The sequence below is a fragment of the Ursus arctos genome, unplaced genomic scaffold (genome assembly GCF_023065955.2).
Source record: "Ursus arctos isolate Adak ecotype North America unplaced genomic scaffold, UrsArc2.0 scaffold_23, whole genome shotgun sequence".
Taxonomy (NCBI): Eukaryota; Metazoa; Chordata; class Mammalia; order Carnivora; family Ursidae; genus Ursus; species Ursus arctos.
In genome coordinates this window covers 19106571-19128682 of record NW_026622908.1, presented here as the reverse complement: position 1 = coordinate 19128682, position 22112 = coordinate 19106571, and the positions used below count along the sequence as shown (strand labels likewise).

The following is a 22112-nucleotide window of genomic DNA, read 5'->3' as shown; positions in this document are numbered from 1 at the left end:
TGCTCGGTGCAGTGGACGTCTTTCTTTTCTTTTAGTTTCCCTTTGCTATTTGGTTCATTCTTGTGTTTTTCTAACATATTCCTGTAGATCTTTTTCTTGCAGGGCCTCACATAGTGAGAGATATGAAGTCAATAAGTTCCAAGTTTGTCAATATCATCCTTTGTTCAAACCAGTCCTACCCATTTTCACCTCCCTGAGTTAAATAATCCTACCCAGGATGTATTTTCCCACAGTCTAACATCTAATTTAGATCTGACTTCTTGATCTGTTATTGCTGTGCCTGGATCTTCTGTAATATAATTCGTCTTCCCTTTGCCTTTTCTTAATTTTAGATCCAGAAATTTGGGGGGTTCACTGAATACTTTTTTTGAGTATTTGACATTAATCTTCCTAGTATTCCCCTCTTCAGTTTATTCAGATTTCATGAGCCCTCTTTGGGTAATTGTCTCATCCTCAAAAGAGATTCTCGAATTGCTCTTACTATTAATTTATCTGTAATATAAATGTTGCCTCTTCACAGTATTTGCTGATTCTTCCTCCTTTGGGGATAACTCTGAGTTTAGTCTCCGAGATCTTTATTTCTCTGGTGAGTTTCACTGGGCTTCAGTTACTGTTTGTGAATTTGTAATAATTACAGTATTTCCCCCTTTTATAATAATCTCTTTAAGAGTAGTTAGACTTGGATACCCTCATATTTGGCCTTGAGGATTTCAGTTCCTCTTTTTCATATCTGTTCACAATGTATGTTCTGGGTCACCTGAGTGACTCAGTTGGTTAAGCACCCAACCCATGATTTAGGCTGGCGTCATGATCTCAAGGTCATGGGGTCAGGCTCCGCTCAGTGTGGAGTCTGCTTGAGATTCTGCTTGAGATTCCTTCTGCCCCAACCCCCTCTTGCACTCTCTCTCCCCCTCTCTCAAACAAATAAATAAATACAATAAAAATGTATGTGTAGATCAGAGAGTTACCTTTAGTCTAGGAGATCTCTTGCTTCCTCCAGCTAAATAAACCTGTCTTCTTTTATTTATTTTCATGCATACACTGCTTTTTTCTGATCATTAGATTGAAGCATATTTTAGAACCACTTTAGGGGCACCTGACTGGCTCAAATGGTAGATTATGTAACTCTTGATCTCAGGGTCATGAGTTTAAGCCCCATGGTGTGGAGCCTACTAAAACCAGTTTACTTTTTCCTCCATTCCTTTAGCAAATCTGTTTCATAGATGTGTAATACTTTCTTCAGTTGTTTCTCTATCGTAACTGAAGCAGATGAAGTGTTCTTTTTACAATAAATCTACCACCTTTCTGTAGGTGAAGCCATAATTTGGGTTTCTGAAATTTAGAACATAAATGTTCATAATTTATTAGAATATATTTTCCCAGGTCAATCAGTGATAGGTAAAGCTGTCTCACGTCCCCTGCTTTTTTTTTTTTCATATCATTATATAATCCACAATTGCATTACTATTTCTTTTTTTTTTTTTAAAGATTTTTATTTATTTATTTGACACAGAGACAGCCAGTGAGAGAGAGACAAGCAGTGGGAGTGGGAGAGGAAGAAGCAGGCTCCCAGCAGAGGAGCCTGATGTGGGGCTCGATCCCAGAATGCCGGGATCATGCCCTGAGCCAAAGGCAGACGCTTAACAACTGAGCCACCCAGGCACCCCTGCGTTACTATTTCTATTAGATACATCAGATAATTGATCTAAATTAAGGTTTTGCTCACAATTTGCTTTTTAAGCCACTTCTTCTTTATCCTGTACTTGTACTGCTGATTTTATAGATATGTGAACAGAACATAATACATTGATTCCTATGAAATTTCTACTTACCAGGTTTTTATTAAGTAGTTTAGCCTTATAAGATCTTTCGGATATTTAATTTGTCATCTAGGGATTAACAGTTTCTTCCATCTTTGTTTTCCCCTACAAATGTGGTCTGAATACCAATTTTAACACTAAGTTATTGATAAAAATGTTTTAAAAAAATGTTAACTATGCCACGATTAGAAACAGAGATCTCTAGCGTGTTAATAGAGTTCCTGCCTCAGATTTATAGTAATCTTCCATGGATATGGCTGCTCACGTAGTTATGAATCTATAAGCTTACCTATCTCCAACTTAGACACACTATCACTCTAGTAACACTATTTTTAAAAATGATTTTAGGGGGTGCCTGTCTGGCTCAGTCATGTGACCGATCAAGAGCATGTGACTGATCAAGAGCATGTGACTCTTGATCTCGGAGTTGTAAGTTCAACCCCCATGTTGGGTGTAGAGAGTACTTAAAAATAAAATCTTTTAAAAAAAGTGATTTAACTTATCATAACTTCTCGTACTGAACTCATGCTTAAATCTTTATCATGGCCTTAAGGACCTTTATGATTTGGTCTCTACCCAATTTCTCCGTCTTCACTTAGTACTACTGGCTCCTTCATCTCTGCATTCAAGTCACCTTATTTTTTCATTTCTGTTCCTCGAACACTTTATTCTTCTTCATGCCCTAGTACCTTACCATATAATGTTTTCTTTACTTGGATTCTCTCTCACGCTATCCTCCTTGCAAGCTATTGCCTACTCATCTCGAGGTCTTATTTTAAATATTTCTTCTTCTGAAATGTTTTCCTGACATTGCCTTGCTCCTGTGTTACTTTCCTCCCTTGTCTAGGACAGATATCTCTGTTACACTAACAGCACCCTGTATATACTAATTGTCTCAATTGTAATTCATAAAACTACATGGGGAATTATTTATTTAATATCTATCTGTCCTCTAGACTCTAAGCTCCATGAGGACAGAGATTTTGTAGTCTTGTCTGTATTCCCATGTTTAACTCAGGGCCAAATCATAAAATAGTATAAAAATTTGGGATGCCGCCCTTGTCTGGAAGCATTGTACATAGATGCCTTTTTTTAAAAAAAGATTTTATTTATTTATTTATTTTAGAGAGAGAGGGAGCATGCATGAACAGGGGAAGGGAGAGAGGGAGGGAAGAGAGAGAATCCCAAGCAGACTCCACACCAAGTGCGGAACCCCACATGGGGCTCAATTTCATGACCCTGAGATCACGACCTGAGCTGAAATCAAGAGTCAGATGCTCAATCGACTGAGCCACCAAGGTGCCCCCTTAGATGACTTTGATGTGAGTGGAAAATTCAAGACACTGAGAAGGTGTCTAGTCAGATGCTTCTCTCTCTTTCTTTATGCCCTAAAAATGCCTAGGACTACTCTTTTATTGCTATCACTACTGCTTCTGTTCTGCTAAATGTGGAATTCTGCAATGGTCCAGATAATCTGGGGTTTGTAAGTGGTATTGCTTTCTTAGCTAAGATAGGTGACTTAGAAGGGTATACATATAGCCTGCAGCCTTCAGTCAAGCCCCGTACAGGGACAACTGTGTGTTTGTGTGTGTTTGTGTTCATTCTGATTCCTTTTATTACTTTCTCCAGGAAAGAAATTGGGATCCAAGGTAGCATCCACTCTTAACTTTCTCTTGCCTTGTTTTGGATGCTAAGTGATGTACTTCTGTATCATTTTTTAAAAAATTTTTTTATTTATTTTTATTTGAGAGAGAGTGATTGAGAGAGAAAGAGAGAGAGAGAGAGAGCACGAGTAGGGGGAGGCAGGGGCAGAGGGAGAAGCAGACTCTGCACTGAGCACCGTACCTGACATGGCGCTTAATGCCAGGACCCTGGGATCATGACCTGAGCCGAAGGCAGACATTTAACCTACTGAGCCACCTAGGTGCCCCACTGCTCTATCATTTTTAAATAGAAACATCAAAGAAGAGCAATCATGAATTCTAAATAGAGGACCTAAACAGGAGGTTTGCAGACACTGTATGTTCTCTTGCTTTGTTGCAGATATACCTATGTATCTGGGAAGAGACATACAGATTTAGCAGTACATCCTTGCTTAAGGATAATAGATGGTAGCTGTAGTCTATTGGGATCTATTTCCCATTGGAAGAAATAATAGTTATATGCTGATGTTAGAGATGTCACCCCCATGTAAAGAATTTCCCAAGAGTCTCCCTGTTTACCCCAAGAATCTCCCTCTCTGTTCCTTAAATATTTATTTAATATATGAGTTTATTTAATATATGAGTTACTCCATATGGGTCCTAGTGATTACTGTTTATTTTTCTAAGAATTCACAAACCATTCATCTTATAATCTCTTCTAGAACTTTTCAGGGAATTAAGATCAAACTATGGGTACAATAATTTCTTTAATTTTTTTTAAAAAAGATTTATTTATTTGAGAGAGAGAGAGCACAAGCAGGGGAGAGGGAGAAGGAGAAGCAGACTCCCTACTGGGTAGGGAGCCCCACATGAGGCTCAATCCCAGCACTCCAGGATCGTGACCTGAACCGAAGGCAGATGCTTAACTGACTGAGCCACCCAGGCACCCCTAATTTCTTTAAAATTAACTACATTGTCTCTTTTCAATCATTGGGTCCCAGTCCTATTTACCTTTATTTCTCATATTTTATGAAATGTAAAACTTCAGGCCTCTTGCTGAAGAGGGATGCCAAATGCTGGTGGTTATGAATCAACCCTTTAATCTCTTTAAGGTGCATTGGAATATACAAAGGCAGCTAGTTAAGAGCCCTTTCGTGTGGTAAAGATGTCTCTCAGAGAAGTCTTCAGATTTCCCTTAGGACTGTGCACCCTGTGACTTTGCCTTGGTTCCATGGTGCCCTATACATGGCCCTCAGTGACTCCCCGTGACCTCCAGGCATCAGACTTGGGTCATTCTTGTTGGCTGAACAAAAGCAGAAAGTAATCACTGATTTATATTTCTACTATTGATCTATAGACAATATTAAGAATTTTTAACGGCTTGATTTTTTTTTTTAAAAGGGTTTTTTTGGTGGCAGTTGGAGAACTCCCATTATAATTGGATCACTGTCATCTTTTATTAAATATATGAATGCAGAATTGTGTGATATGAACATTCACAAAGCAGTCTAATCTGCTCAGAGACACTTTAAAATCTGTCAGAAATTCCCTTTTGAAGTCTTTAAAACATAGACTCTCTTTTCTATTCATGATGATATGATCATCACTTCCAGGTTTCATTGGGCTAAAGTTGCTTCAGTATTTATGTAATATTTTAACCAAGTCCTTGCTCTTTCTGTCTTCTCCTTGAGTTTGTCTTTCTTTCTAGCTTCTGTTTTTAATCTCTTATTTCTCAGTCTTTGAACCAAAAATCTTATCCTGACTTTAATGACGTGTCAGTGATCCTAGAGGTTCATTATTAAAAATGTAAGTATAATTACCAATGAAAACAAATAGCTTAATTGTTACTATTTGTTATAAAACAATTTTTTTTTAACAAAGCTCTCCATGTAGAAGAATATGACTCAGTATAGATTGGCTTTCTTCCCCATAAGCGTTTTCAGAAGAGATGGAATAGTACACAAAATATGTAAAAATGCTAATTATAGAGGATTCTACTTTTGTGAAATAAACGGGGAGAAATAAATGTCAAAAAGGAACTCTCCATTATAATTGCGAAACTATTAAGACTTTTTAGCTTATCACATTTAAAAATATAAAATTTTCATATATATATTAAAATTTTTATTACATATATATATATCCTAAGTAAAATACTTAAATGTAATATATTAATTTAGCATTTGCGTCAAAGGAGACCAAAACATCTTTACCCACATTATCTGATTCCTAGGGCAGTCTGAATTAAGTATGTGTATGCCAGGTATTATTATTCCTGCTTTTAGACTTAAGAAAAAAAGAAAAAGTAAGAAAGAAAAAGGAAAAATAATCCAGCTATGTTTTTTTTTTTTTTTTTAGATTTGTATTAGTTGTTACTTTACAATGTAACAGTAGAATTTTGAAATATTTTGGGGTGCCTGGCTGGCTCAGTTGGTGGAGCATGCGAGTCTTGACCTTGGGGTTGTAAGTTTGAGCCCCACTTTGGGTATAGGGATTACTTAAAAATAAAACCTTAAAAAAAAAAAAAAGAAACATTTTACAATTAGCTTGCTTTTGATGTTACTTATATATGTAAGTGCTTTGTATATTTGATTTTGTTCCTGAGTTTTACTAAGTTTTCTGTTACATCTTTTCCTACTGGATCAAAAGTTAAGTGGTGCCTCAGTTAACACAATTTGGGTTAAGCTTTTCTCAATAGTAATAAAAATAAAAAATAATGTAAAAAAGCTATCAGTTATTACAGCAAACAATTATATACTGACATTTCTAATGGCCTTTACTTCTAGTTTTTGTTGGCTTTATTTATTAAGTTCCATGTATTGTATTTTCCTAAACTAATTCTAAGATAAGACCTTACATTTTTGTACAGAACTTTAAAGTTTGAAAAAGCAGGCTGTGTATATTCAATTACTATGTATTGGTATAGGCCATAAGCACATAAAATAGATTAGATATAGTTAATTCTCAGTATTTGTTTAAGTAACCATAAAGTTGTACATATATCAATTTAATTATTTTATATTATTACTAAATATCAAATATTTAAGATGGTCAAGGAACTGAGTTCACAAAACACTTGTATTTTCAAAGACACACACACTATTATTTTTGTTGAGGGGAAAGGCAAGACACAATAGAATCCCAGCTTATTTCTACTTGTATAAATCAAGTTATTTAAATAAATGAATTGTGTATGCTGACCTGTTCTACCAATGTGCTACTGGGATGTATGAAAAAAAAGATGTGCATGGTGGTGGAAGTAGAAAGAGGCATAAAGCGTATTGGAAAACTACCAAATGTCCCCTGCAAATGGGCCCTATTCAGAATCAGTAAGCGTATGATGAGTGAAGTGGTTTTGAATATCGCCTTTAGATTCCATGCTGTTACAAGGCCAGCCCTGAACATGGCAACTCTTATTTCCACACACAGTACCTCTTCACTCTCAATTTAACCCCAAAATCTGATGAACCCATTACTCCATACTTGATTTCATGGAACAAGGAGTAGATATAGTTACAAATGATCAATCACAAGCCGTGAACCAAAGCAGCAAGGCATTAACAATTCACACCATTTCGGTCCACTTGCTCAAGCAGAAGATGTGCCAGCATATTTAATGCACAGCTACTTCGTTCAGTTTAAGAAAAGACATGACTCGGGATTCATTTTCAAAACAGAGGAGACTGAAGATTTCATACTTTCAAAGCCCCAATGTCAACGTTCACCCACATAACAGCAATTAAAATAACCAGGTGTTCTGCAAAGGTCACAGTGTCTAAATTAAATTTTACTCAGGTAAAAACAATATGACCTATGAAATTCTTCTCCCCAATGCATCCCTATTCTGTTTGATCCTATCGTACAAATCAATGTCTCTTAGAGCAGTATTATAACACTGTAGACCCCACAGGCAATATGCCGTCAGTTTAATAGGATCACTGAAAAACTAAAGCAGCTGTGAAAGATTGCTCTAAGTATAGCAATCGTGTGCTTGTCATTTTGTTCAGTGGAGGAAAAATCCAAATTTGGGTAGGCATCGGTATTTAAGAAAATGACTGCTAAATCTTTTAACATAAGTACCTTAGGGACAATAACATTTGACATATAGCACATAAACAAAAGTACACAGCAGCTGTTAGTTTAGTTTTGTTTGAATAAAAATATACGGATATAAATCAAGCAACATTGGAGACAGTATGCTTTATATCATTCAATCTTCCCAGCAGACCATGCTTTTGAGTGGCATCTGCTGGTTGTTCAGGGACCAGGAGCTTTCCAACTATTACCTAAAGCTAGATAAAGAGCATTAACACACACACATACCTTGGCAGTAACTCAAACTCCCTCCAGGCATACTTCCTGGTTGGGAAACAGTCAAATCTTAGTATCTTTACAGAGCTCACTTTGTTTCATCCAAAAAAGACTGTTTAGATAAACTTCATTTTAAAAAATAAATTCCAACTGAATTGGGCAATTTCCAAATGATGTCCTGCTAAACAATAACTGAGTATTTTTGAGACTGAGATCTGAAACTTGCTGCCAAAGAGCATATAGAAGTTTCTTTATAGGTAATTATGCTCTGGGCAGTGCTCTTTTTTCTCATAGTTTCATGTACTTTGACTGAAATGTGAAAATTACTGTATTATGTAAATTATGATTCTGGATATTTAATTGGCATGAATTTTAATTTGAATTCACAGCAGGTTATTAAAGTCTTTGATTATTTCCAGTGCTTTTTAAAAATACATTATTTAAAAAATCCTCTTTTTAGCTTTCTGTAGTAGGTTCAAATGAGTAAGCAAAGTATCTCTTTTAATGTAAGATGTTGCTTTTGGAAAGAGATGTATATTCTCTAGGTATAGAGCTTGACAGACATTCCAGTCTATTTCTACTTGGTAAGTTCCATTAGCTTTGTGGTTCCTCTATAGAGAGATATTTGCCTCCTTATCAAAAGTTCTTGTACTGCTGCCATCATGAACCCAAATAAGTTCAAGCTTCTTATCAATGATGAAGTGCTTTTAATATAAGGTTTTCTTGAAGGCTGAACAGCTTCTTTTTTATGAATAGCTTTTGAACTCATTGTGTTTGGTGTTCTTAGAGGGTATCATTTTTATTATTCACAGTATCTACTTTGACCTTAACCTAATATTTTTGCTTTGTTACATAGGTTTTATTGTGTGCTTTTTCCCGTAGTAGCATGATTTATGACAGGGTAGGATGGAGCATATGAGGCTTTTCCAAGACTTTAAATACCCACCTCTAGCCTTCTCTTGGCTTGTTAATGCTTAATTGCCAAATTGTATCATTTTCTTTTGTAATTATTTTCCTTCTTAGTCTTCAAGATCATTTTATAAGGAGAATTATGACAAAATAGTTGTACATATTCTAAATGTGCTTCAAAATTCTGGCATATTAACAGTTATTAAACTTTGATCAAATGTTCATTTGGTCACAGAAAGTTACAGATTCTAAGGCATCGTGCATGGTCTTTGTGCATACGTTGAACTCATGATCTTAAAACTTACCTAAAAGACTGTCCACAGCATATCCAAAGTACTTTTAATTTGTCTGGTAGACATTTATTGAGCACCACGTTTACCAAACCCCCAAAACCAGTGTGGCCTCAAAACCCTAAAGCATTTGTGATTTACTGGAGGATGGAAACGGGAGTGGAGAAGATAAGGATTAATTCAAATCAGTAAGGGGAAAATAAAATTACAAACAATGCTCTGGGAAACATAGAGTAGGAACAGTTAATTCTGTCTAAATAACATGGGGTATTTTGCCAGAGAATGTAACATTTGATAGGAACCTTGAAGGACAAGAATATATTCACAGGTGGAAAAAAGGAGGAACAAATGCAAGGGAAATGGAGCAGCATGAGTGAGAAAAGTATCCATTGATAGTTATGAAGTTGATATAGCCACTACTTTTAATTATATGATCTGTTTACCCATGATGCTCAATACTATACCAGGAACATTACTCCTTTCAGTTCAGTCACATGATCTATTTACTCAGCATCCTCAGTCTTAACTCCAAATGCATTGAAACTATTGCATTCATTTTAATTTGCCCTGTAGTCATAACTTGAGAATAAACAAAATGGATAAAAAGCTATTATCATCCTCATAACCACACCTCTCCAGTGGTGGCAATGACCCCAATGGAATGATCACATTTGACTGATCTATGTATATTGATAAGTTTAATGAATGATTAATTTCCAAACGACTTATCTAATAAAAATGTTGAGGCCCTATTTAATGAAAATACTGAAATTACAGAAAAGCAAAGCTCTGGTTGCAATTATGTAAATAGGAGCAAATAGATAGAACACCTGTAATAAAGGCTTTAAGCTTCAGAAGAAATGCTGTGTGTACCTATGCACACCAAAATTAAAGGAATATAGGGTAATAGGAACCGGCTAAACTTATTGAATGAGGCAGTATTTCTGAGTAGCAGTTTGAAGGAGAAACTCGTGGTTTATGCACAAAATAATACCCTGGAGTTCATTCACTGGGAAAGACATGTTTTTTTCCTTCTTTGAGTGAGTGTCTCTCATGGGCCTTGTTAGCTCATAGTACCATCTAGGTTTATGCTTTTTCCAAGGTTGAAAAGTGTCTATTGTCCTTTCTAAATAATTGCCTTTGTTTTTTGCACATCTTTATGCAATAGTCTTCTTTAATGGAATGCACTTAGCTTCAGAAACAGAGTAAAAGAGAACTCTATATAAAACAAAACGCTTGGTTAAGAACACTTACGAATTGTCTTTGGTATAGAATATTACAAATATCCACTAAAATGCTTAAAAAATATTATTCACACTCATGTTAAAAATCTGTGGTTGGGGTTGAAAAGTCAGTTGACTTATTTTTAATCAATTATTCTATTATATTTCAAAACTATCATTTTAGGTCAATCTCTTTTTATGGAGAATTCTTTAATTCTAACTGATTAATAAATTTTATTTGAAAATATATTAGGCTTATTTATACTTCCTTTCTCAGTACTTAGGGCGTATCATTTTCTTATGTTTTCTGTACCTTCCTAGTTAGTGGAAACATTGTTTGTTCTTGGAGTGTGCTTTGTCTTCCTTTTCAAGAAGATCATCAAAGTTACTAGTTTGCAGCTCCCAAAAAGAAAAGAGCCTTCTAATCCCTGGTTCAGAGGCTAACCTTTATTAGCGCTCTTGTGGTTATAATGAGGACCCTGCTTCCAGCAGGGAGATTCTGGAATACTGAACAGATTATTCAACAAGTTCAGAGCAGATTCTGAAGTCCCTTATAAAACCTGCTTGTGAATACTGCTTTCTTTGCTTTGCTATTTCTGGTTTCCATAGTATTCCTAATTACATAAATCATGTGGAGCATGGGAGCTATTTTCCATCCTACATCAGTTCTGACATTGCTTGCATTTTGATATAATTTGTATTTTTTCCTAAGCTATATATATATTTTTTTTCTTAAATTCTTATTTAAGAGGACACAACTCTGCAAAAAATGGAACTTGTATTAGAAGATCTATGAAATTATACTTTGGAATTCCTTGGGCTGAAATAAAGAATTTGAAAGTTATTTTGTGGCAAGCATGGATGAATAAGGCTATAAAACTAGAGAATCTGAGAACATGTTCTCAGGTTTAAATTCAAGATTAAATCTAGGATGTAGATCATTCAACTTTATACCTACTTCTCGATTTACTTAAAATTATTTGAACTTAATAGCCATTTATGCAATGCCTTTCCATGTTCAAAAAACTGTAATAGGTTCAATGAATGTAAGATTAAAAGTTTACAAATTAAAGCCCAACACATAGTAATGTATGAATGTTATAGCAGTTAACTAAAAGCACTGGTGATTCTTAAGCTAGTTTTCTTTAGGAAAAATTATAATCAAGATTGGTTTATACCATACATTCTTTTTTTAAAGATCGAAGAGTTACAATTCTAAAAATAAGTTTATTTTTCTTTTTCTTTCTTTTATAGTATATGTGATCTTATATTTTTAAAAAGCTTGTGGTATTTGTTATGATAAAGCTTAATAGGGAGAAGTAATTGCTCCAGTATAAACATGGTTTTGATATGAGAATTTTTAGGAATTAATTTCTGAGGCTGGATGAGTGAATTTCATGCACACATCTAAAGATGTCTAAATAGTCATTGGGTCATATTTTTCTTTTAACTCTATTTATAGTAGTTTTAGAAAAGCTTAAGTTCTATTTCCAACATTCTCCTTGGTGTTGAATATATTAGAAAGAATTTAAATTGTGCTATGGGAGAGAGTTGTAGAACTTAGCGCCATAAAATGCATAACTTTTTATTAGGAGCAAAATTCAGCAGAATACCAGTAGCAAAGGCCATTTGCATAACTCAGCGGCTCAGCAGCTCAGCTGAACCTAATTGTAATTCAATTTCCAGATTGCTACGCTAGGCCTCTCTGCATAAAATATGCCACATATAACATAACCAATGGCATGGAGCTAGGAGCTATTTTCTTTGCTGGTGATCTATTTAATTTCTTTTCTATTAGAAATGTGTATCAGAATAAGGTAGCCAAGCCATATAGTTATTTTGTATGTTTATATTGTGTCACAAGTGTATACTTAAGACCGAGTTTAAAAATTATATCCTTTCATTTTTCTGGGTTCCCAAATGTACCTAAGATATTTTTTTCTTTCTTTATTTCTGGCATTTCAGAGGGAAATTAAATCTTGAAAAATGTTAGCTAGCTGCCATGTTATTTGACTATTTTACACTAGAAAGACTTTATAAGTTAATCGTGTGAAAAAGTGTATAAACATGTCTGTCAAGTCTAGTATAGATGTTGCAATACGGGCCAACAAGTAAATATCTTCTATCTGTTTACAAAATGGGTACTGGAATAGCTTTCCTAAATCTTTGACTGGCTTATATCCCAGAAACTTAAAAACAAAAAGGTACGATAAAATGCTTGCTTAAGATTCCCTTTATTTTTTAAACAGCCTTGCCACCCTGTTTTATTGGTTATTTAAGTAATGGCAGTGAAAAGACTTGAATAAGATGGCTTATAAAGGTGTGGATTATATTTTATGAATAATTTCCAGATGTGATGTTTTAGATATATAGACTCCTCTATGGGAAGCTATATACAGAAACAACATGGATCTTACAATTTTATCAGGACAATGCAAGTAGATTTCAGCAAGGTTGGTTCCAACTCATCTGTGATAAATGAGAAGATAAGGCAATCAGTGCACACCATGACACTCTGTGCAGCTAGTTAGGCACACTTCAGAACTATTCAGGTGTGCTCACAAAGCTTATGAGTCTTGCATGGGGGGTGTCTCAATATAAATACATCCTTCATGGTGGCCACTAGTAATGCAGGAATTGCCTCTGTAAGACTTAACCCAGGTCAGATATAAATAATAGATGTTAAGAGTTAGTTCTGGTATTGGGGCTGTGTTCCAGGCAGTGCATTTCAGTTGGGTCAAAAGAATTTATTTTCCCTTATTTTCTTGCATAGTTCCTCTGCTTGAAAAATGCCTGCAAAATTCCATCACACCTTTGCGGGGACCAGTTTGGGTCTCTAAGGGAGAAGGTTTCAGCCCCTCAGGAGCTAAGATGTACATCCAAGGAGTTCTTTTGGCCTTGTACCAACGACTAAAATCTGCAAAAAAATATTATACACAGGTGAGTCATCCCTCTTTAAAAACTGCTTTATTATGTGTTTTAAAATGTACTTGGTTGCATAGAGGCGATGATTGGCATTGTGTCATAAAAAAACTGTGACATGTATTTTGTGAACTCAGTGCCCGTTAGGGAGCCAAAATGCTTCTTCTGTAATCTCAAAGCCAACAATAATGGGGCTAATTGTATCTGTCTTTTGGTATGGGATGTCATATGTCTCATCTTTTCTTGCTGCATACTGTGCAAAGCGAAGGCAACTCCTTATGTGGAATTTCTATACACAGTTACTTTAAGCAAGAAAATGAGTAGCTCCTAAATCATTTGAAGATTTAAATGCTCAGCCTTCTTTTTTCTTTCTTTACTTTTTTTTTTTCAGTATGAAATCAGAATTGCTATTGTAGAAGTTGGGCTAAAATGTAAACCAATCGAATTCTGGAAAATGAAATTGTGAATTAACTTCTTGTCAAGACTAACTCACTTCATTTATGCTTATTTAACTTGTCTGTTTAGAAAGTAAAGAAATAGAATGAATATATTTGAATCAGGTTAAACTTAACTTTGTCCTTTAATTTCTAAGTATCCTTTCCATAACTGTGAGTGCATGTGTGTATGTTTGTGTGTGTGTGTGTGTGTGTGTGTGTAAAGACTTTGATATTTTTATAACTACTTATAGGGACTTTGATTTATCTTAAATTAGAACTAGCATTGCAAAGCAGAATGACTGATGGCCATTTATAAAATAAAAATAGAGTTGCCACATTTTTCGAATCCCCTTTGCACTTGGTCTTAAGAAGTTAAGCATATATTTTACCATGTTAAATAAAGTCTAGGTTTTACATTTCTAACCATGAGTTTCCAATTTAGAACTGGGCTCATTATCTCAGGCCACAGGCCACTGAAAAATGAATATTTTGAAAGCATCATGCTATTATTCTCTGTGTGCTGGGGGAGGGGAGGTAAGAATGGGATGTGGTCTCAGTGTTCACACAGCACCTCCTGCTGTCTAGTTTGGAAAAGGACAATTTGTATTAACGAAGAAATTCTTGAACTAAGGTACCCAGAACTAGCAAGAAATGTCCTCCCACGAGAAACTTTTATTCTCAAAATGTGATTATTTGCTTAGTTAATTAATTTCAGTGTATCCAGAAATGGGATTAATAGTTATCATGGCTAAGTCTATTTATAATAATAAATATGAAAAAATAAAAATCCAAACTTATTTTTAAAAATTTTTATTAAGCCAATATCATACATAAAAACTGGTACAAATATGTTTTATTATAATTTTGGTCAAATTATTTACATTGAAATATTATTTAACTTTTTAAGATACAATGATATTATAAAATAGATTATGAGCAATTTAATTACAATCATTTATTTGGTATTAAATGGTTTGATTCTACTTATTAGACAGTTTAAAATTATTTGATGTTTAAAAAAGAGATCATTCTCCAGTACAAGAAAAGCAATGTTGAAATCAAATCTTAAAAAACTTAAACATTTTCTAAGTTTTATTAAAAGTGGGGATGTTAGAGATAAGAAACTGCTCAGAAAGTAGTCATGGCTTGTTTTTTTCTTCCATTGTCCTAAACATGTAAAATTGAAATAGATATATACAGTTGTACTAGATGGAAAAGAGTTCTGTGTATTGTGAAAAAAGAGAGTATTTCAAGAATTACCACTGCCTTGATTTTAAAGGTTTCTTTAGGACTCAAAATTGATAAAAAATAGATTTTGAACAAAATATGAACAAAAACTAACATTTTTAGTGTCTTTGAAGTTGTCTACATCATTTACACTATGCCAAATTTGGAAATATTTAAAAACCTAGGCTCTTTGCCATTCCTAACTAAACCTTTTACTTTTGCTAAGTTGTAATAACTTAAACCTTTGCACTCAACCGTTTTAATATGATACTTGTTTGGGTTTTATTTTAAAATATAAACATGAAGACAAAGAAATAGAAATTTACCTGTTATGCATTTCCAAGCAAATTTCTATTTCTTTTAGATATGCTCAGTTCTATGTATTCTTGAGTCTCTTTTGTATTGTTATATCATGATATAATTTAAAATTATTTGCAACGTTTAGAAAAGTCACTGTAGTGGTATAGTCATCAGTGGCAAAGTCTTAAGCCTGGCAATCGCTTCAATATGAGTAGGACTTCTTAGCAAACATCCTTCTTAGCACTAATGAACTTTATTTGAACTGCATTTACTTCATTTGACCTTAGGGATAGCCTTTTCTATTTAGTTTTATATAAGATCATGTTGAGGAATCATTAGATAGGTAAAATGAAGAAGGGTGATGATTCCTATTTCCTTAACAAATATAAGCTTATAAATTATAGAATTAGATGAACTCTAGATATTATTTCCATTGATTTCACTTCAAAGGTCATATATAAAAACAATAACATTGTTTTGCTGGGATTCTGTGAAAGGAAATTTCTTTAAATCTTTAAATTGGATGTCTTGGGATTCCCAAAGGGAATTTCTTTTAAATGAACTGATAAAATAGCTCTAAAAGGAACATCAGAACTACTGGTTTTATGTTTATCGACTTATTCATTTTTCAGTTTCTAACTTTAACTTTGCTATTATAGCATGCAACTGAATTAAGCCTCCTACATTAGTGTGGTCTTAAATATATACTGATTCATGTATATAAAATGAGATATTATATTCAGGACAGCATAAAGTCACTTAGTCTTACATTTATCACATTTATTTCCTTAAAAGTGGAAACATCTTAGAAATTGCTCAGAGCTAAGCAGAATCTATTTAATTGGTAATCTTTGAAGTAGCATAAACGCATTGCTATGAAATGCAGTTAACACTTTCAGCGACAGGGCCTGTTCCATCTCATTAGCATTCTTGTTAAGTAGTGGTGCTGTTGGTGGGGGTGTTGAAGTAGGAATGCCATTGTGTCGAGTTCCAGTGTTTGGGGACAAACACTGCTGTGGAAGGAACGTGTGAAAAGGCCACAGTCCTGTCAGTGAATGAGGAAGGCTGTGCTTTCTGTATGCTTCAAGCAGGGAAGCTGTCATTCATAGGCCTAACACGGCTAAACAGAGGCCAAAACACAAGCCTGCACTACCTTTTAAAATGATATTAGTGATTTTTAAACATGGTCTTCTTTATTTATGATCCTACATAGAGCTTTTCGTTGCTGTCAGTAAACAAAATATATGTCAGTCTCCTCAGAAACACTGTAGAGATACATAAAAGTGCATGGAACTGTGCCAGGAGGCTATATAAATAATGATTTGGAATGACTGATCTTAAGTACAAATGTGATCTTTAGGAAACGTTCATTGCTGGAGATGTCTTCTCAATTTTGATACTTCTTCGAATTTTTCCCCCAACCAACAAAATTCCTGGATACATTTAAATAATGAGTGCATTGCACTTTCTTTTAAAATAGTTTCTAAAAGAGCTCATAAACATACAGCTTTAATCATTTAAAGTGGTTCACAGCATAGCTTAACAGTTGTTATTGATTGCATAGCCATTTTTGAAATTCAGAGAGAAACAAAGGAGATGAGTATCTAACTGTAATATCTTAACAACCACCATCTTAATTATGAAGAAAATCATAGTCTCTTGGAATTTAAGATATGAAAAAATTTGAGGAATTTTTATCTTATTCCTAATTTTCAACACTTTGGAAAGGAATGATCAACTTAGAAATTAAATTTTAGCTTGTTGATTACTTAAAAACAAGAAGTAAGAAAAAACACCCAAATATTTCTTAAACTCTTGGAGCATTTTCTGAACTTAAAAAAAACCCCAAAACTGACATTTTCTATTTATGTCTGAAGCTTCTAGGAAGTGTTTTATTTCTGTAATTTTAATTTGGAAATATGTACTTGGGCTGTTTGTAATAGATCCTTACTTAATGAAGTTTGTTGAAAACTATAATTTTCTGCCTGAGTGATTCAAGTTTTTTTGGTATATGGTCCTTTTTTTTTTTAAAATTAATTTAAGCAAGGTACTTTTAAAAATGCTGTTATATGCTATTTCTAAATGTTCCATATTTGATGTGTTGGGTTTAAGAATCTCAGACACTAAGTCTCTATTTCAAAAATTGGGTTTCACTTTTTTAAACTGGAACTGTGCTGTAACTTTATCGTACTATAACTTTATGTTATTAGATGAGGAAATGACCATCCAACTTGAGCATATATTGGTTTTGCAGTTTAAAACTGAAATGTATTTTATTATTACTTTAAACTAACCTCTACCAAAGCTCTAGATTTTGTTAAAAATTTTTCCTAAGTTAATGTTGGTTTACTTTATCCATGCACTTAATAAGTTTGATACTTAGATATCAAACCAATAATAATATAATTCTACTCAGAAAAGATTCAGTTCAAAATATGCTTGAATTACATTTAGTGCTGACAGAATATGTTGATTGCAAAAAGTATTTTTAAAGGAATGTTAATATTTTAATTTTCCATAAAAGAAGTATTGAAAGTTTATCTTTTTATATCTTGTATCTTAGGTCAAAGTCATTTATTGGTCTTAACATGACTGAAGGAGTAACTATTTCTATTTCATTTTTTATATATACTTTATTTTTGGTATGCCAGCTACTTTTCTTCCCCGCTTTATTGAGATATAATTGTCATATAACATTATGTAAGTTTAAGGTGTACAACATGATGCTTGGATACACTTAAATATTATAAAATGATTACCATAGTAGGGTTAGTTAATACCTCCATCATCTCTCATAATTATCATTTCTTTTTTGTGGTAAGAACATTCACGATCCACTCTCTTAACAACTTTCAAGTATATAATATAGCATTATTAACTATAGTCACTTTCTGTATATTAGATCCCCATCTATGTATACAACAAAAATTGGGCTATTTCCTTGATTTAACCTTCATGGGGCGTTATCCAAAATAGTTCAATTTTGAACTTCTTGATGTCTTTTGAAAGCTTGGAACAAAATTTATAGTATATAAGTATCACTTACTATTAAACATATTAAAATTGTGTTGCAGATGTTTCAAGTAGTTTGAAAACTACTTCTGAAGGTTCTGATAGGTAATGTTCTAGAATATTAGATTGCTTGTAGATTTGAATGAGGGTTGATTTTTTTCTTTCCCTGAAACCAAGCTGCATTCTAGTTACTTGAAGTATTTTAAGAACCTTAAACTTGTGTCTTTTTCTAAGTGTCATGCTTTGAGCAGGCCTAACATCAGTTAAATGAAGTGAAAATTGCATTCTTGTCTTGATAGAGATGAAAATGGATTTCTGGTCATGAAATAGATGTAGTTGTCACTTTTTAAAAAAGGTGTCAGCAGTTTGCTTCAGTGAGTAAGGTGCCAATTCAGTATGGCAGTAAACTTGTGATCTGAGCAATCAATAAAATGCTTCAATAACTTCTGCTTCATTACACTTATAATAAGAGGCTATAGATCCGTGGCACATAAAATGTTGATAAAGAGGATATGTGGGGACTGACTGTGACAATTTTCTTCAAAGTACAGTAAGTGCAATATTGCCATCTAGAGTTTGTGCATAGGTAATTATTACAGAGAGGGACAAAAACCACGATGGGATAAAACACGAAATGATATTAAAATACTGTTTATTTTCCATCATTTATCCATAACACATTTATCATCACAGAACATTTCATTTGACTTGTCATAAAGCTGTTCAGGTCAGGAGAAAAATTTTCCAATCTGTATTTTTCTCTAATTCTCTTAGAATTATACTACCAAATGTCAAATATGTATCTCTGACTTAAATTTGAACTTTTTACCACAAAAACTATTTATTAAATAACTCACTTTGGAAAAAAAAATTAGACTTAGAGGTTTTCCTTTTTTTTCCTGGTAATTCAGGTATATAAAGATAGAGAGCTTTATTGACATCTCCATTAGGTACCTTTCAGTTCAAAATATTATCTTTATTCTTACTTCAAGAAGTAAGAGCCAAGTAAGAGTTCTTACTTAAAAAACGGTATTTTAAAATGACCATATAGGGAGATAGACTTCCCTGCTTATGTGATTATGAACATTTTAACGAAGAGTAAGTTCCTCTTGGAGATTGAAAATATGTCATCTTTAAATCACTAAAACACTTTAATCATCTAAAAACACTTAAAAAGTATTAGTTATCACTTTTTTGATTAATTAAAAGATTTTTTAACTTCTTAATATTTTTTGGAGAAATTAATGTGGAAAATACATTTTTAAACTAAACATTATTGAGCTTTTTCTCCCTCTGAACTTGTGACTGAAAATGCAAATTGCATAACAGAAAATTTTTTAAAATCTGCATTTATTATATTACTTAGCATAAAGTAAACTTAGCATGGATATAAATGACTTACTAAGGAAAGTTAAGTAATCTGAAAAGGTTATTACCTTTATTCTTCCATTTATATATTTTTCAATTTGTATAGATGGCTTTTACAAGTTTATAGACCTCAGCCTTCAGATTTTCCTGAGAATGATTTCCTGAGAATGATATTTGGTATTAATATAGTAGTGCATTTTCCCCCTAATATCACACTGATTAGGTACTTTTTGTTCTCATATATCTATGTGTGAATGATTTCTATAATTTTAAAAAATGAAAAAGATTCAACATTAATTTATTTTCCTTTTTGGATCAAAGTTTTATTCTCAAACATCCTAGTATTATATTTTCTTTACTTATATTTGATTTAAGACAACTCGTTAGATGAGGGGCTCTTATTTTGAAATTTTTAATCATACTGAGTAGAAAATGTTACATTTTAAAACCTCCAAATAAGTATAGAATTGTTCTGGTAAAGTAAGTGAAAGTAGACCTGACAAATTTTCTTTAAATTACTCAACCACCTACAGGTATTATTGCCTATGATTCTTTTGAAATGAGAATAAATTTTATAGAGTTACAGCAGCAAAGTGAAAGAGTGTGTTTGATAGATTCCCTGAACAGTTTCAACACCCACAGGTATTATTTGTAAGAAAACAATCATGCCGAGTCTTCAGCTGGTTAGAGAGGGCACAGCATTCTATCTTCACCTGACATCCTATCTGTTCCGTCAACATCCTGGGCCCCCTGCCTGCCTCCCCCTCCTCCCAAAACAATAATGCTCACTGAGAGGTTTGTGTGAATGGACAAGAATATGAAATTTTCTTTTTTCCTTGGAGAACTAAAGCAGTATTGAAGGCATATTCCTAGGGGGAGGAAAACCAACTGTCTTGAGGATTGACTAGCATTTTGTATTTTCTATTTAAATTGATCAGTGTTGTCAGTGATTGTTAGTTAAGACCTTTGATTATTAAGTCTGACTACTGATTGATGAAAGGGAGACTCTTAGTGTAAGTGTTTTGGAAATCGTTGCCTTGCTTTATTTTATTAAGAGGCATATAGTGGTTTCCTCTCACCTGTTGTTGATAATAATATTAGCTTGAATAAATGTTAAATAAAATAATAAATTGCTGATTTTTAAATAATATAACTCACTATTTGCTAATATTTTATATATGTAATAAAATGCAAAGGAGCATAACATTAATTTATCACAGTCTTCAGTCAAATTTTTTCAAAGTAATTATGTCAGAAAATCAATTTTACATAATTTCCAAAAACCGACCACCATCCAGTTACATTTTTTAAAGATTTCAAGTTCCTAAATAAAGCAAATCATATACATGGAAAAAGGATTCAGCAAGAATCCATTTATCAACACTTATTATTCACTGGGAAGTAATTATTAAAAGTTTCAGAGAAGAGAATGACAGCATAAGTAAAAGGTACAGGAAAGATCCAGCCTTGGAAAGCCACAGGTGAGTTATATCTTCTAGAGCTGTACTGCCCAGTACACTATTAAAACCCCTTGTGGTTCTTAAATTTAAATTAATTATAATTAAATAAAATAAGAGAACTTAGTTTCTCAGTCTCACTATCCACATTTCAAATGCTCAATAGCCACATCATTGTTGAAAATTCTATTGGATAGTGCTGTTCTAGCAGAAAGAAATTTAGTCTGGATACCCTAATTATACTTCTGGCATTGAATTTTACATTCAGTGACAAACAAAATTAAAAAAGTCTCTTTTAATGTGATCTGGGTTTAAATTGGTGTTGGGTAGATAAGGTACTCTGATCTTCATAAAACAAAATAAATTATATATATATGTATATGTATATGTATATGTATAAACCCACATAGGTCACAGCCTATTTGCCATCTAACCCCCAGATGGTTACCTGTAGGACTTTTCAGTGTATGTCAGGATCCCTATAAATAAACAATATGGTGTGGTGTCTTTAGGGACTATGATTGTGGTAGTTACTGAATTAACCTTACCTTGTTTGGTGAAAAAAGATCTTCCCACTCTGTGAAAAAAGATTAGGGGGCCAAAGAAGATAGACTCGAATGATGAGGTGTTGAGTAGTCCTTTATGAGCTCCATCTATGTGTTAAGCAGGGTTAATGATACAGCAGAACCATCCAAGACCTTGCCCTTGGGAAGCTTCCATTCTTGTTTTGGAGATAAAGTATGGACACATGAAACTCTTAGGAAACATGCTTATCAATACATACTTAAGTACAAAAATATGTGGTATGGATTCTATGTTGTAGGGCAACTTAAATAAAAAAAAATATTAAAAATAGAATGAATGTTTTAAGGTTGAAGTTTTAAGGTTGAAGTGAAATTTAGAGGCCATCTAATGCAGTCCTCTCAATTTACAGATAATAAGAGTAACAACAACAATAATAATTACCTCATAGTTAATCCTTAAACTATGAGGATTAAGTAGTCAATGTATATAAAACTCTTAACACAGTACGTGAGACATAGAAAGTGGTCAGTAGGTGTTAGCTATCATCATCATCTCTATTATTAATTTTTTCAGCCTCATTGAGGTATAATTGATAAAATTATAAGATATTTAAAGTATAAATCATGGTGATTTGACAGAAGTTTACATTGTAAAAAGATTCCTACCAT

The 22112-nt window shown here is 33.3% G+C and overlaps 1 protein-coding gene across 1 annotated transcript in view; it reads left to right on the top strand.

Moving 5' to 3' along the window:
• The window catches only part of DCDC1 (doublecortin domain containing 1), a 415749-nt gene that overhangs the window by 84969 nt on the left and 308668 nt on the right, over positions 1–22112 (top strand). Inside the window, exon 9 of the mRNA XM_057317241.1 lies at positions 12970–13136. Within this exon, the coding sequence (XP_057173224.1) occupies positions 12970–13136 (167 nt within the window). The remainder of the gene's footprint in view (positions 1–12969; positions 13137–22112) is intronic.